Raw genomic sequence first — 17,742 nt, 5'->3', positions numbered from 1 at the left:
GTCTCCCGTGTAGGATCAAAGTCCAGCCACCAGACACTTCTGGCAACATTCCAGGACTCCCGAGCCCCCCAAGGGTGGTCTCGGTGACTCGGCACCTCAGTCCTGAGGTGCTGAGATCCCACAGGCTTTCTGCCATGGTTCTGCACCACCTTTCCTAGCCTGCCAATCCAAGAGCGTACAGAGGTGCTGGAGCAGATCTGCTCCTGTTGGATGACTCTTCTCGGTCACCTTTGGTGCCACTGTGAACATGTCAGGGCTATGGCACACAGCACAATCACAGGCATGGGCATGAGGGGGTAATCTTTGGCTGGGCCACTGACACACAAAATGTCTTTAAATTTTACCTATAAGATTTACCAAGAGACACACCTCTCACTTGAAAGATAGAGGAATAAAAAATAAATTCTAGTAATCATCCTGTGAATATGTAAGTTATGGTATGGCTTTTTTGATGGCTAGAGAATCTGAATCTGCAAGAACAGCAAACCTAACAGCATTCATACGCATTTTAGAACCTATTACATCTTTCATCATCTCTGTGCACAGATATTTTCTCCTGCTATGAGGTTCTTTCCCGGCTGCAATCATCTCATGGTGACTATAACATGTAGGTTGGACTCAATAGTCCTGGGAGGTCTTTTCCAGCCTTAATGATTCTGTGATCTTTTTTTGTACTGATTTTTCATTTCAAACCTCTTCCTTCATCAGAGCATCTTCCCTGTGGTCTGTTTTTCCTACATGAAACATAGTAAACAATATAGTAACTTTTCCTTAATAAGATATTTGCTCCAGTCACACAGTCTTCTTCAGACCTTCCATATGAGAATCACATTGCTGTTAACAGTTTTCAAATTATGAAGAATGCATTCTTGCTTAGTAAAGTAATAAATCATAAGAGTTTTTTTCCAGATGATTTCTGGAAAAGAAACTGAATGCAACAAAAAATAGAGAAATAAAGACTGTATAAGTAAGGTTTATTCACTTGTGCTAAATTAATCTCCAGCATTAGAACTGAACTATACTTTCATCACTGAAATTCTTTTTTGCAAGAAACCACCAAAATAATTTGCAGTAACATCAGAGGATTTTGTGTAACCAAGATGTTAGTCATATCAAGGACATTTACATTAAATGGATGAATTATAGTTTTCTTTAAAATTGTTAGTCTGAGGAAAGTACAATTACCAAATTATTTTAGATGGATTCACTGTTATACCTGGGACTGGGAACTTAATGAAGGATATTTCCAGATCAGTTTTTGGTGGCTAACCGTTTAATGATATCATGAATGAATGATATCATATATATGCTGTGTTTAAATCTAATGGAAGCAGTCCCATGTGGGTAAGGGCAGATGTGCAGTACCCAGCCAGGAATGGGTAAGATTTGAAGGGTGTGTTACAGGACTCAGAGATACATAGCCCATGGTGGTCTTCATGCTTTTTTGCTCTTGATAATTTGCATTTGTTCTAACTCCCGCTGCAGTGAATGTTTAGAGTTTTCAAATGAAGCACACATTTAAGAATGTTTGTGTTTCTCTTGCACTTTTTCTGCGGTTGGAAATCCTAGTGCCTCTGTTCTTTGGAGACATTATTTGAACGCTGGATTAGGGATTAACTCTGTTTGAGGTTTTTTCCTACGTTCCAAACTACCAAGACTCATGTCAAAGATGAGTAGCTGCATTCTCAGAATCTCCACTCAAAACCTACCGTGCCTGGGAACTATCACAATCTGGTTTTAAGAGCTTAGTGATTCTCTGCTTGGAATTAGTACAAAGAAAATGCCTGCAGCTTTTGTTGCACTGAATCTACTGAAACATGTAGAATGGGGTTGGCTTGCAACCTGTCCAAATTCTCATTTCCTTGCAATAATGGCAGTGATCAGAGGCTGTGCAGATGACTGTGGGGAGAGGGTGGATGTGCTTGTTCAAAGCATTCCAGATACCAGGGCTGAGACTCAAATGGTATAGCTGGGAACAAGTCCAAAGTATTGGTAGCACCTGAACAGCAGAGTTTATGTGAGCAACTGGTGCTTCTGTACCTGCCCAAATGCTCTGTGCCCTTTGGCAGCACCTCTCCTTACTGCTGAAAGGAACACACATTGCAGCGGCCCTGCAGTTCCACTGCTTCGTGTTTTGTAACAACATTCTACATGGACTCTGCCATGTGGCAAACAAACAGTGTTACTGACAGAAGATATCCTGTCATCAAGCAGAGTCCCACTGGACCATAAACAAGGTCAGACAGAACAAACTTACGACTCCCACATGGCCGATAGGCTGCCAGGAGAAGTTTGGCACTCGGGGATGCTGGGGCACAGCTAGGCTGCCTTCCAGAGACCAGCCCTGTGGGTCTGTCTTTCCTCACAGGGGCTCTCAGCTGAGCTAAACTCTCTCTAGGTCCTTTTCCTCGTGACTTCCCATAAGTGTGTCAGATCACAGACCCACAGGAGTTGGATGTTTATGATAGGTGGTCACACGCTTCACTGTAAGCTGTATTATCCCCTTCTTCTAACTCTCACTGCAGGGTCAGGTGGATTAAGTTAAAGGCTACAACCTCTAGCTTATTCAGAAAATCTAGTGTTCTTTCAGGGCTTAGTTTGGATCCAACTGCCCCCATAGGCTGAGAGAAAGCATGAGTGGGAATTGTAGAGGAATAAAAACATCTCCAGATAAATGAGAGGCACCATAAAACACGTGTTTACCACAGATTAAATACACAGTCCCTAAATGAAAATTTTAGTTATTTATGTCTATCAGAACTCTTCCTTTTTTGTCTACCTTTAATAACACTAGAAGAGGGTTCCCTATCACATATTAAGACAAAAGAAAACTGCAAAGACAGATGATGCAAAGTAGACCAAGACAGATTTTCTTGGAATTAGGAAAAAATACTCCATCGCCCTTCACAAGCTTTCCAAAATTATCCAGTTCCTAAAGAATATTATCAAAACTGTGCTGGGAGTAACATCAGTGAGGTATGTTCAGTGGCCAGTCTCTATAGACGTTCATAGTGTGAACTGTAGGCATTTTTCTGCTTTTGGTGTATGTTTGGCACAAGATTTATTAGTTTACTGTTTAGTAAACTAATTTACTAGTTTACCCCTACACATCCCCTTTTTCCAGAGGGATTTAGGATCCTACCCTCAGTTGGTGCCACAATTCAGGTAAACCTGCTGATCTGGAGCATGAAGTTGCTCATCTGGAGGACAACTGTAGAGATGCCCCACAGCTTGGTAGGTAAGTCCCAAACCAGCATTCAGAGTTATCTATTCCATTTTATACTTTTGCTAGTAGCAGCCATTTTTCATAGACCAGTAGGGAAACAGCCAATACAGCTGCTGTCCTACCATCTCAAACCCAAAGGCCTGGGAGGTAGATGGGGAAGGAAGTTGCTCTGTGTGTGATTTCCTAAAGCTTTTGCTCTGTCCTAGCAATTATTGGATTTTTCCTAACTTCTTTCCCTTTAGCAACTGGCCAACAACCTGTTTTTCTGCCACCACACTCTGATAAAAATCTTGTGGCTTTGATAACAATCTCACCATCCTCCCTTCTAATCAGTCTTGATGCACAGATTTATCTGGATGGGATCTCACGGGAACTGCTCCCGGCTCCTGCTGGGTTTGTGTGGGCACTGCAGAGAGGCTGCCTCACACCACGGCAAGTTCTCATTGATCTTGCTCTGTAAAAGCTGCTCTTTGCACAGAGGCGTGGTCTCTGCCAGTCCCCTGAGTGATGCCATCTTACCTCATGAGGAGCAATAGCTCAGGGCTTCCACCGAGTTCTTGCCATTTGCAGCAAAGGGACTCACACAAGGCAGCAATCTCCAAGTCTCCCTGAGTCAGAATCACAGCTCCCCATACACCAACCCAATCCTACAAACAGCAGTGAGCCCCTGCAAAGCACCCCTGTGTAAGGTGGGCCAAGTTTGGGAGAACAGATCAGAAGGCCAGAGAGATGTCAGGGATGGGGAACTTGTTTGTTGTTTTGAGGCTTGCACCACCTTTGCAGTGCTCAAAACAGACTGCCAGGATCACTGTAGAAATGAGCAGTGTACATTCAGAAGACTCATCTTCCTAGGGACGGGGACTCAACTCCACTTGCAAAAAATGTATCCAGGGTCAATGTGCAATGGCATGAGAGCAGTGCAGCAGGATAGAAGCTGTCAAAGTCAGCCTCTCCTTGAGGCAGCAGCTGTGCAATGTGCCTCAAGGTTTGCTATGGAGTTTAGCCCCAGTGATCCACTGCAAGGGTGGGTGATCTACAGACCCACACCAGCAAGAAAGTGTTAAGGTATTTCTTGAAAACAGATTTTATCCAAATAGGCACGTAAAGAGAGAATGTGAAGAATCACAATTTCCATATGAGAAAAGCTGCACTCATTTAACAGCTTTCAGATAGATTTTACTGATATCTCAGTAAGAATGACTAAAGGTGTTTGTTGTTTTTAAGAGATTTATAGAATAGTAAAAGAGACTGGAGTAATTCCTTAAGTGACATATTTAAATTACATTGTATATTTTATTGATTATCCACAATTGATCATTTATTCATGAATGACATTTTTTCACAGACAATTCTTTGACAATTTATGCTATGCCTAATGTCACTGTCTCTTAAGAGTTTTTTGCTGACCTTGTGGAGTGCAAAGAGGCACTTGCAATAAGAGCTACATTAGAATAAGTCTATTGTTTCAGGGATTATTCTCTTTCTTTTTTGTCAATGATTTCTTAAGATGTCCTAGGCAAAGAGTTGGAACATGTGAGAAAGAACAGGTTGATTGAGGATAAACATCAGCCTAGGCAGCAAAGGTGATGTAAGGAGGAAAGGACTCTGCGGGGACCAGTTCAGGTGAATACTGGAGAAAACATAGTAGAATGACAAGAGTTGTTACATATTGGGATAAAACTTTTGATGAGTAATCCAGAACTGAAAGCAGGACAAAACTCCTTAGCAGAGATAATTAATTTTTAAATATAAGAGCGTACTTAAGAAAAAGTTATCTTCCGTGGAAAATTTGGGATATGCATTAATAAGTTGAATTGTTATGGTGGTTTGATCCTGGTTGAATGACAAATGCCCACTAAAGTAATACCATTACTCCTTTCCTCAACTGGGAAATGCAGAGCAAATAAAATGAAAGGTTCATGAGTCAGATGAGATATGGATAGGGAGAAATCACAAACTGATTACTGTCACAGGCAAAATAGACTTGGAGAAATTAACTAAATTTATTACCAATTAAAACCAGAGCAGGATAATGAGAAGTAAAACAAATCTTAGAAACACCTTTGTCTCAGCACAGGGAGACAAGCAATAAGGCTCATGGCCAGTTCATCTTGTGGTTCTGCTGCTGCTTCCTCCTCAGGGAGAGGAGCCTTTTCCCTGCTCCAGTGTGGGGTCCCTCACACAGCAGACAGTCCTCCACAAACTTCTCCAGCATGAGCCCTTCCCATGGACTACAGGTTTTTATGAACTGCTCCAGTGTGGTCCCTTCCACAGGATGCAGCACTTCAGGCCCAGGCTGGTCCAGTGTGGTCCCTTCCACAGGATGCAGTCCTTCAGGCTTCTCCATTGTGGTCTCTCCCACAGGATCCAGTCCTTCAGGCCCTGAGTGCTCGTTCGGGCTCTAGAGTGGGCTCCTCTCTCCATGGGTGTGCAGGTCCTGCCAGGAGCTTGCTCCAGTGTGGGCTTCCCATGGGGTCACAGCTTTCTTTTGGACATGCACCTAACCTGATTTGGCCTCCTCCTTAGGCTGTAGGTGAATCTCAGCTCTCCCTTGGACCTCCATGGGCTGCATGGTGACAGCCTGCTCACCCTGGGCTGTACCACAGCCTGCAGGTGGATCTTTGCTTTGGCACCTGAAGCACCTTCTTCCCTAGTTCTGCACTGACCTTGGTGTCTGGAGGATGATTTCCGTCATTTATTCTCACTCTGAACTCCTCTGGCCTCAATTACTTCTGCAAAATAATTTTATTCCCTTCTCAAATATGTCACCACAGAGGTGTTACTATCATTCTTGATTGGCTGAGCCTTCAGCAGCAGCAGATCCACCTTGGAGCTGACTGGCAGTGGCTCTGTCTGATACGGGGGAAACTTGTGGCAGCTGCTGAGTGAAGCCACCCCTACAGGCCCCCCCCACAGGCCTCCCACAGGCCCCCACTACCAAAACCTTACCATGCAAACCCAATACAACTATTCAGCTGGGGAAAATGTTACATTTAAAAAGTGTCACTTGATGGTGATTTTTTACAATGTTTTTTCCTTACTAATTTATTTGAAAATTTCTTATTTACTTCTGAATATCCCTCAATCAGACACTAGTTAGCAGCGCTACCTAGCCCAAAACTGCAAGTGCTGTAGCCATTATAACCCATATCCAGTATCACTGTGCCAAATAACTCAGCTATTACTCCTTAGTAGGATCAACAATTTTCCCCATGAAAAGTGTGATGCCAGTTTGTTTGTCAGAGATCAAAATAAGGAAGGGCCTGTTGAATTTGATGGTACGAGAAGTAAACGAAACTCTGGTAAAGATGATGGCAGTGGCTCCTGCAGCTTCAGTTCCAGCCTCATCAACTTCAAGCAAGGCCTTGTGAATTGCCTGCACAGAATAGGAGAAAACACTGTGGTTTATATATGGGACAGGAAGCAGGAGTAAAATAAATTCTCTTCTTATGGAACATTTAGGAGAAGAAAGGGGTAATAATCCAGTAGATTAAATTTTATTGTATGATAAATCTCCAACAGTTTGAAACAGGAGTATTTTAAATGCCAGGACTGAGCAAGGAGGGCTAAAAATTGGCATGGACACACTGAAATGCATTGTCAACAGTGCTGAGTAGAGTGGGATAAAAATACTCCATGTACAAGCTAGTTTAATTTCTTAGATGGTTTGGACTTCTACTAGCAACACTTTCTCTTATTTCAAGATTAACTAAAACCTGATATTTAAATGGTAATATGGGGCAGTATTTGGCATTTTTAGCATTAAATCATAGCTCAAACTGTCACAGTCAAATTCTGCTACTGCAAACTGGAGATTTCCTGAAAACCTTGGGAATATTAAAAATTGAGATATTAATCAACACAAATATCATGATGAATTCCTCATTTGTAGTTTACAAATGACACAACTTCATGTAAACTCTTATATTCCAGTGCAAAGAAGTTATTTAAAGTGTTGCCCAATATCTCTATGTATTTAATATCCAGCTTTTTAATAACAGCATTAAGGTAATACAAAAGTGAACTGGCAGATTCTTTCTGTAAAAAAGCACAATTACTGAGCTAGCCCCTACATGTCATTGTAAGTTTTACTTACAACTTCAGTAATATAAAGAGGGAAATAAAGTCTTTAAAAATCCCAGACACAACTGATCAAATCAGCCAACCACCATCCCATCACCAGCTCTGTCTACTTACTTGTGAAACCTGGAGATTGTGGTTGCCACTAATTCCAGACAGATCAGCATTACCTGAGAACACTTCAGTAATGCCCATTTGCTCAAACAGGGTTTTAACATCGTAAGACCCACTAACAGAAAACTTTGGCAACTGCAGATTTAATCTCCTGTTGATCAAAGAAAAGAAAAGAGCAGTGAGCCCTTGCAGCCTCTTTACAGCCAGCTGGGTGTATGCAACTCGGCAACACTTGAAAGCATTCTTTTGATTGCGCATTTGTTTGATGGTAGTCTTTGTATTCCTTGAGCAATTTTGGCTTCCTGAGAGATGCACCATCTTCTTGAATTTACACTGTCTATGTGATTTTGGGAAAATAACCAAATTTATTCATTGTCTCTCTTTCATCCCAGTGCCACATGAGCAGCTAGTAGAGTTTTTGGCTAAAGAGTTAAGAGAGTAAGCAGACAGTAGTCTGCTGGACAGTGGAAAGCCTAAAGTAAGGGAAAAGGAGGATAAAATCTAGGACATATTCGCTATGGCATAGGAATATGAATTGTGTTAACACCACTAAAGAAGAGGTAAGGAGTCAAAACGTAGCCAAGCAAGTTTTGAGGCATCTGTTACAATGCTGTGTCCCCTTCTGTCAGGTCACAGAGCCTGCAGTTTCTTAGTGATTGTGCCCTGCTCTGACTCTTTTGGGGAATTGCTTGAAACGTCCCTTTATGAAATCAGGACCTTATATCCAGTGGGAGGTGATCTGAAATTGGCATTTTCCCTTGAAAAGAGTGATGTGTGCTCAAATGTAGCAATCCATATTCTAAGAGTTACCTGGTCACAAGTTTGCTGTCCCATTTACAAACCGTTTCCTTGGAGAGAGCATCTTCCACTTGCTTCATCTTTCCATCATCAGGCAGAATAAGCAATGCTCGTGCAGTGCCCTGGTAAGGAAGCTCTACCACCACACAGGAGAGCTCCTGGTCATAGTAAACGTTTGAGATACCATCATGCTGCATCATGTTGACTCTAACAGATGCATTTGGGTTCACAAAAAAATCATCCTCATGTGTGCGCAAAGGATCGAAAAACGTTTCCCAGGCAGCTAATGGGGAAAAAGAGATGTTGTTGCACTCAAAGATCATGAAGAATGGCTCATTTAAATTAGACCAGCTTTAATGTAGGATACTGGAGGTATATTGATGGGAGAAGAGGCTCTCTAAATCACTTCAACCTCCTCCATAACACCCAATAAAGCATTCTAACTGTGCAGTAAGCTCATCATATTTTGTGTGCACATGCAATGTCTTGCTGAAGAACAACCAAAGGCTGATGACCAGTTGAGAGTCCTTCTTTGACTGTAAGCCTGTGTAATGCCTTTCATGCCATTTAAAAACAATCAAGCATTCAGTCATAGGCCCTTCTCATGGCTTTTCTGTTAGGCTGTACCCTATGCAAGCTGACTGCACTCTGCATGGTGTAGAATTCATCAGTAGTTAGAGTCCTAACATTTGAGCAAGGCTCCAGATGCACAGGCCCTCAAAATATTATGTCCCAGTTTTTCATGCAGAGCACCTAGTAGATCTACCATAAAACTGGGGTCCCTGTGCAAGGATGTCAGTCCACCAAGTCTGACTGGCATGTACATCTTTAGTCATTATGGCCTCAAACAGTGAGACTATGTGTATCCTTGTCTATGAGGCATCCACTAGGGTGGAACTTTTCTGTCCATAGCTTTCAAGCAAATTAAATCAAAACAAAGAAATCAGTATGTCTCAACAATCAGATATTCTGCTTTTGGCCAGATCTAATCTTTACTTGAAAGGTCCTGCACAGTTTAGCTCTTTTCTAAATTGTCACTCTGGTAATAAATCATCATAAGTTCCCTAAAATTGTTTTTTTGTATCAAAACTATCTATTGAAATATATGTTAATCATCTTACCTTTAAAGTAAATATAATTAACAAGAACCAGTACAGTACTTGGATCAAGATGACCAACTAATTCAGGAATTTTCCCCTTAGTTTTCTCTTCTACATATTTATTGATTTGCTTTGTAGCTTCTTCTGGTTTATGAAAATCACTGGAGAAAACATCTGCATCATAAAATTTTTTGGTGTTTTGTAGGAACAACTCCTGTGGTTCATACCCAGTCGCTGTGAAAAGGGCATTCCCTATATTTAATGTGATGTTAACATCAGCACAGTTCAGTACTGACAAAACTTTGTGAAAACTTTCATGTACATCATTTATGCGAGTTTCAGTGAGGTCATCAAAGCCCAGTCCTTCAAAAATCTGAGAGAGAGTCGTTGATTTAGCACCAACAGCCAGCATGGCAAAGGCAGTGGAGATGCTCATAGGAGAAAAGAACACATTTTTATCAGCTTCTTTTGATGAAACCTGCTTGTAAAATCTAAATACAAAATCTGCATGGTTAGAGCCTTTCTTGTCACAGCTATATGTTAATAAATTTTCTCTTCCATCTTGCAGATTAGTATTGTTGACTTCATGGCAAATGTCTTCAGGGCAGCAATGGGTTACAGCACAAAGAGCAGCAAGGAGTAAACACAGGCACTGGGGAAACTTCATCTTCTTTTCAAATTGTTCTGTCACAAAATAAACAGTCATTAAACAGTCAGATGCTAATGATGTGCTTGGTAGTAAGAAATAATCAATAGTTTGTTAGCACAAATGTTGCATAGTTCAACTGTAAATATCTATGTACATAGCAAGCTTAAAGTTTTCATGGGCACAATGTCAAATTTATGTAACAAATTCTAATAAATTATAGACTAAAATGTCAGGTATAAGAAATTCATAATACTCCATTGTAACTGCTCTGAAAAAGCAGTACTTTTTTCCATTGGCAATGAAAATATAAAGCTACAGTCTGTAATAATCTTTGTTCACAATGACATTATCTTCCCAAAACACTGTCTTCTATAGGGTACATCTAGATATGCAAGTTATTACAAGGTAAGGCAGGGTGTGGGTTTCAAAGACATCAAATATTCCACAGCACCTGCCCAAAAGCAATTTGATATATGTAAGGAAATGTGACGCAGCTCACTACTCACTGGGACTGAGGAAATTCCCTCACTTTCCTCATGGACAGAGAGCTGTCATGGACTATCCTGTGCTTGTTAAATCACACCCCTGTTTACTTCATGGCTACTTGCTCACATGGCCAGTTACTGGCCAAAACTGATAAGTGATGGAAGAAAGTGAACTACATGAACTCCAAAGCAAAAGCCTGGAGCATCCTGTGCCATGACAGCAGTGCACAGAGAGGTGGGCACAATGACATGAGCAAGCAGCAGGTTTGTGTCAGATAATGAGGTGCATGTTGGGAATGAAGAAATCTTCCTTTTGGGGGAGCTGCGACAAGTGTTTGTGACTTCTTACATGGTGGTGTGCCCCTCACCATGGGTTAACCTGCATGGGATGTGGGAAGGACCTGGGTCAAAGAGGGAGAGAAGCAATCATCCCATTTGGACACCAAACGACACAGATTAATTCCCTTGGAGATTACAAGTTTTTTCATTATTCTTGTTCTCCTAAAGCTGACATGATATACTTCACATGAGCCACCTGCTCTCCACATGAGCTGGAACAAATCTCTGGTTTACTGAATTCAGTTCCCTGCAGTTCTAGGGAGGCATCTCATATAAACCCTCTTCATAACTGTAACAAGCTGTCAATGAAATAAGCTTTTTGTCCTCACATATTCAGCATGAAAACATTTCTAGAACTTTTCTACTGTCATGGGTTGTCTTCTGATTTCCAGCAAATATAGCCTATTTATATATTTTTTCTTTCAGGAGTATATTTTCCCATGTCTGTGGTAAAGTTCTCTTGGTTCTACATTCATTCCTAGATGTGAAAGATGACTGTATATACTATCTAAAGATTTAGAGTTTCTGATGGCAGCCCAAGTTCAAGGATTCTTGGTGATTAACCAGTTGTTTTATTTTTGTATTGATAGTATTTCTTTTTTTTTTTTTTTTCATAGCAAACATAAAGATAGCTGTGTGTTCTCATATTTGCTAGGATCTGAGTGTACTGGGTCTGCCCAAGATCAGCCAGGGCCCACTGCAGTGACCCACAATAACAAGGGGTAACACTAGATTTGAATTTCCTTAAAACAAAAGATGGAGTATGGCCTAGGTTGGAATGTGATAAAACTATTTGCAGATAACTTTTAAACAGAACTCTGCCTCTTTTTCATAGTAAAAAAAAAATAAAATAAAATAAAAAGGCAAAACCCAAACAACTCCTATGTACTGTGGAAAAAAGAAGAAATAATATAGTAGGAAATGTGTTTCAAATGTATTTAATGTTAAACATGTCATAGTCTGTTTTTCTCTAGTTATTTGAGATATTAGACACTTAAGTGAGAAAGAAAAAAATAATTTTACTTCCTGTGTCCATATTGAGCTTAGCCTAAATTTTAAAGAATTTCTGAAGCAAAGAGTATGGTTCGGGATTTTTTTTTTCTGCAGCAAACTTATATTAGGCATGCTTTTAACTTCTGCTGTAACAGATCAGTTAAAATCTTCTCCTGGTATCATAACTTTCTACAGAAATCTAGAAGAAGTATTTCTATCAAAAGCTTGAAAGCACTGAATATTTTCATCAAGTTTTCCTCACATACTTTTCCTTTCAGAAATGAAAAACATGTTAATTTCAAAATTTTGAGATTAGAAGATTTCTGACACCAATATTTTTGTTGACATTTCAAAGCTGAAGAAATTGTCAAGGCTTTGTTAAATCCGGAAATACTTTTAATGCAAATTAGAAAAGAATTCTCTTCCAGACCACATATTAGTTTGTCTATGGGAGGAAAAGGGGCAATTAAATTTAAATTGTGGCCTTCCACCTACCCCCTACAATCACCCCAGTCTTAATTAGAGAGCCTGGCCTTAGCAATTCAATTGTTGCTTTATAAATTAAGTCACCAGAAGAGTTTTTAAATTGGACTTGGTTGTTCAGTCACTAGTGGGATTATACTAATTTTGAGTCACTGTGAAGGCTGTTTCCAACCTGAAAGGTGATTACATCAGTATTCTCTTTTAACAAGTACTTAATAAGTCACCATGACTTCAAAGGGTTTTTTTAGTTTGATTTCAGTCTAAGCATATTTCCCCAGAACAGCAGGTCCCACTGGTCCCTTGCACATCTGCTTGGTTAATATTTCATTGCAACATCCACACAGAACCAAATCACAACAGAGAAATGAAATTAACCTAATATTAAAATTCCACTGACTACAGAAAGCATCATCTCCAACTCTCTAAAAACAAAAATGTGTGTGTAGTACTTACAAAATCAGAAGCCCCGTTGCATTCAGCTGACCATGCTGTTCCCCACACTGTTACTTATACTGCTTCATCATCTTCTGCTTAATTAGAGATGTTAAACATTACACAGACCCGATAAAAATTAGAGCCAACCAAAATAAAGGAGGAAACAAAGCAAATATTGATGGAACAGGGTTCGCAAGGACCATCTCTGTTGTTCAGCCAAAGAAGTTGACAATCTTCAGCCTTTTCAATAGCAGCTGTGACATCCTCTCTGCTGCCTCTGACCATGTGGAGGAGCTTAAGTGCAAATGTGTGATCAGGACCCTACTGGGAAGCAGGAGGTTGTGCCTGGAATCACTAGAAACAGGCGCTAACTCTTGGTGCCAGAAGTCAGACCTTCTGTGTTGCGATGAAGCACACATGGAGCTGACAGCCACGTATCAATCAGGTTGGTGCTCTTCCAAAATCTACCCTGAGACAGATCTCCTGCATGATCCTCAGCCTGTATATGGATGTCAAAGTAATTGCCTGTACCTTCTCACTCTGTAGCTTAATACCACTGAGGGGGTATGTGATAGACAGGTTTCCATGATAGATGTCCCACCCTGGCTGATGTGGTCCCTTCATCTTTCTCAGTTCTGGGTGCATCTCAGTTCCTGCCTTGGGCAGGAATGGTGGGAATACAAGGATCAGGCTGTTTACTCCCACATGTTGGAGTACTGCGTGTGCTCACCCACTTCTCATTCTCCTTACCCTCTCACACAGTTTTAAATTGTTCAAATGAAAACAAGTGTTGTTTGTTTCTATTACCTTTTCCCAACAGGACTGAAATGTTGATGGATTAGGATGACTGAATTTTTCCAGCTAACAATAAAGACCATGATTGAGTGGTGACATAAAATACATTTCCCCATTTGTGATGACTCTTTTCTTTGTACTTGTTTATTCACATGTGTAATTTTGTTGTTACAAACATAGATAAACATGGAGACAGAACATAGATAAACACTGTCTGGACACTCCCCTTCTTTGTTTTCCTCTATATTTCTTCCACTCTCCCCCTCCCCCTTCCTTTTTTACTTGCTCCTTCTAACTCTGGCTGTAAAGATCACAAACACAGAGATTATTTTAGTCATCAAAGCCCAAGTGAATAACAGGTCATGGTGGTCAAGGACGAACTGTGTTACAAAATGGTTATAAGCCTCTTGTTTTCTCTTTCATTTGTGATGCCTTGTAATTACTGTTTTGTTTTTAATAATGTTAAGCTAAACTTTAACAAGGCATTTCCTTACCATTTCATTATAGCAGCAGAAATAAGGTACTACAGCAGCTTGAAACTAAAACAATGAGCAGAGAGACGCAGGCATGCCAGGTGTAGCACACACTGCCCTGAGCCATCACAGTCCCACCTCCCTGCTGACCACAGTTTCAACTCCAAGTCATGAAACCATGTTAACCAGCTTCATACTGATCATTTATCTAATGAACTGGATCTTTTGCTCTACTATTTATTTTTTATAGGAATAAAAGTACAGAACATGGAAATAACAAAATGGATGTGTTTTATTCCTTCTGATAATTAAAACCACGTCAGTGTCTGCATTGCTTGAGTCCATGTTACTGCTCTATAGTTCATGTAGGTCAGTTTCTACACCACACCCCAGCTCACATTTTGATGTCTTTAGGAGAAATAGAGCCATATATTCATTTCATGCATTTGCTAATACCTTGAAACATCTTCAAGACAGTTTGTTTTGTTTTGAATTGAGCATTCCAGATCAGGTTTAAAGAGTTCTTAATTAACCATTGTTGCGGTGTGATGTCATAACTGGTATATTCAATGACAAGAGAACCATCCAACTTGTCCAATATTCTTGTTTTGCTTCTATACCTTAGGTAAGGAAATTAGAGTTTTGTGTCAATTTAGCAACAATAAAACTCTTCTGGGATTATGGCTCACAAATACACAAGTCACTTCAAATATCAAAAAAATTTCTATCTCTAAATCTGTTATGTTGTAACTTAAACAAAGACTTTTAGTGTAAAAAATACAGACCACAAGCACAAGCATGTAGAAATAATGAAAAATCAGTCTTCTTTTGAGAGAAGACTGACAAAGCAGCAATATGAAGGAAATGGAGTATGGAACTAGGAAGGAACTGGAAGGAACCTTCCCCTCCATTTCCTTGCTGATTGCCTTGAATTATGTTATAGTCTTGGGGAAGGAACGGGCACCCAGAGCGCAGGAAAATTGCTAAGATTGGAGGTGTATGCATGTCTGGTGAACTGTGTTTTTTCTAGTCTGGATGAGGTATATAATGAAGAGTAAAGGCCCAATCTGCACATAGTGGTCATGCCATGTTTTCAGTACTTCTTAGAGAATCTCCTCTACTGTACTGCCAGAAAGACAAAATTCAGTAGTTTAGAAAGGGACTGTGAAATTAGGATGACATATAGTCTATATATAGTGAGGAAAATTTGCACAAGGAGGGATAAGTTCTGCTCACAGAACTTTTTTTTCATTTGAATTAGCATCATTCATATCAACTAAGTAAAGGGATGAGAATTTAAAAAAAAATTACCAATGGCAATGACCAATAGTGAACACTCATCATAATTTTTCAGTTGGCAAACCAATTTCAGTTGCAAATTATACACTAAAATGTAACAGGTTTGCTACATGTATGGTGCACCAGTAACAAATGAACACCTATTGCTGCTTGAGTGAGTGCAGGTTAGTGGGTATGACACAGCAACCATAATCTCCTATAAAAGGGGCGGGAGAGTAGGCAAATTGCTCTAACATTAGAAACCTTTATTTAGGCCCCAGAATCTTTCAAAAGAAGACTGATTTTTCATTATTTCTACATGTAACAGCTTTACCGTGGATTTTCTTTTCAGACCTCAAAGAAGGTACCTTATTTCTGTAACACTAATATTAGTTGTGACAGAGCTACCAAAATTTTAATATCTGGGTGATTTCCATCTAGGATATTGTGAAAGAATAGTATGCATTCTGTTTTCTGTTCTTTCTAACCACCAAAATAGATGACAAAATAATCTTATTGACCATAAAGATCTCCAGTAATGTCTTTCATTGGCCAAGTACTGTGCAGGATGGATTACTGTACTGGAACTGGATACAGGATGGATACTGTACTGGAATGATTTCAGATGGGGATGGACCACCTGATGAGAGAACCATTGGACTGAAAATTCAGGATAGATGACTATCTCAGTTAGGCTGCTCAGTTTTGGCCTTGGGAACATCACTAACACTAGTAGGCTTCAGTTTTCTCACTTTAAGATAAAAATGACACATCTAACCTACTCACTGAGATTAGATGATGTGAAAATAAAAAATTACTTTCAAAGGTCTTGAGCATTACTTTAGTTCTTTATTGAGTTTAATGAAGACAGGATCATTTTTATCAGTTTTATTCCATGACACATTCCTTGGTAACAGTGATACAAAATTTGAAAAATCTGTGGTCTGCAGGATACATCTTTGTACAGCTTCAAAGTGAAACTTGAAAATTTCCTTGAAAGCAAGCTTCCATGAAAAGTCTTCTGGGCTTCACAGAAAGTGTCTTCTTTCCTGTAAGCTTAGCATTTGTATTCAAGGGGTGGTAGTTCTGAGGTATATTACAGCATGGGGATGGGTGATTAAGGACACCCAAGTATTGCAAGTAGTGCCCCTGTATGCACCCCATGACACAGCACAAATCAATCCTTTTACCAGGTAATTTTCTTTCATGTCTAGAAAATGCAAATATCTATTGCCAGCACCTACAGCATAAGAGCCATATACAGGAAAATAGAGAAGGATAAGACCTTTGCACTTGCTGATTTTTTTTTTCTTTCAGTTTGAACCAAGCATCATGCCAGCATTGATTATTTCACCTGAACCTCTTCATCTATTGCCCATCCAGTACTGTGCTTTTAAAATCGTATTGTTTACCTGTGGTAAGGCAGCTAACTCCTGCTCTGACTATGTAAGCTAGGAGAGGAAGGATGGTCAGTACATACACTCAGAGGAAGGATGGTCACTATAGCTCAGTGGGTAGCTATGAGCAGTCAAGAAGCTGTCTCTGTAATGTGAACCTGTGACTGAGCTGGGAAGGGAAGCAGAAACTCCCAAGTCCCAGCCCAATGCTTTGTAACTACTGGTCTCTCCTTCTTTCCTAATAATGTTCTTGCGTTAAAGAAAGAAAGGAATTAATCAATTAATTATGGGTTTCCAACAGCAATAGAGTACTTAAAATTTTAATAAATGTGTGTCTATACAACATGAAAATACACTTAACAAGAACCATCCCAATGAGTAATTCAAGACTTAAGCAACTAACATAATTCTGACAGCCTTCATTAAAAAGTTCTTCTTCACCTTCCCATTTGGTCCATTGACCCTGCTATCTGGGACCATCTGAACTGCTTTCTTTACCTCCTGTGGACTCCTGAGTGATACTGAATCAAATATCTACCTTTAATCACACAGCTGATCAAGTAAAGTTGGTCAAAGTGGATTGAAGTAAACAGTAATGACATTATTCTGTGACTCAGAAGCTCAGTTGTCCAAGCACACCATATGGATTTTGGCTAATTCTCAAAGAAAGGACACAGAAAGTGGTCTTGCAAGCCAGAGCAAATTTACCTTTTTTATTACACCTTGTCAGAACAGCTCTGTTGAAAATGAGGGTACAAACACAGGAGTGCACCAGGGAACAAGTGCTGAGGGGAGGCAGGTTTCAATTCTATTTTGAATGGATATAGAGTAGATTAAATTTTGCTGCGGCCACTGCTTTTAACCATGCTGGGAGAAGATCTAGACCAACACCATATAGCTGTTAAAAATCCTGCTCTAGATCAATATGCAGACAAATTAAACAAAGCCATTTTTTTTCTATATAAAAACTATTACACAAGCATCTCAAATCTTACTTTTTACAGCAAAACTGTTGGAACTGTGACAAAACTTCGCTAATCCAAACTCGACAATACCCTGTCTAGTGTTGTCTCCTACATGCTGATATCTCCTCTGAC

At 39.9% G+C, this 17,742-nt stretch overlaps 1 protein-coding gene across 1 annotated transcript; it reads right to left on the bottom strand.

The window, feature by feature from the left end:
* Positions 1 to 5,205: 5,205 nt before the first annotated feature.
* On the bottom strand, positions 5,206 to 12,860 carry LOC102068381 (serine protease inhibitor A3N-like). The gene is made up of 5 exons (XM_005483185.3): positions 12,721 to 12,860; positions 9,340 to 10,002; positions 8,231 to 8,501; positions 7,424 to 7,571; positions 5,206 to 6,602 (listed from the first exon to the last, which is right to left on the bottom strand). Exons 2-5 carry the CDS (start codon positions 9,983 to 9,985, stop codon positions 6,408 to 6,410), a joined length of 1,260 nt encoding a protein of 419 aa, XP_005483242.2. The 5' UTR covers positions 9,986 to 10,002; positions 12,721 to 12,860; the 3' UTR covers positions 5,206 to 6,407.
* Positions 12,861 to 17,742: the final 4,882 nt, after the last annotated feature.

This window comes from Zonotrichia albicollis, chromosome 6, assembly GCF_047830755.1.
Source record: "Zonotrichia albicollis isolate bZonAlb1 chromosome 6, bZonAlb1.hap1, whole genome shotgun sequence".
Classification (NCBI taxonomy): Eukaryota; Metazoa; Chordata; class Aves; order Passeriformes; family Passerellidae; genus Zonotrichia; species Zonotrichia albicollis.
The sequence above is the reverse complement of the archived record's forward strand: the minus strand, read 5'-3'. Positions and strand labels throughout refer to the sequence as shown.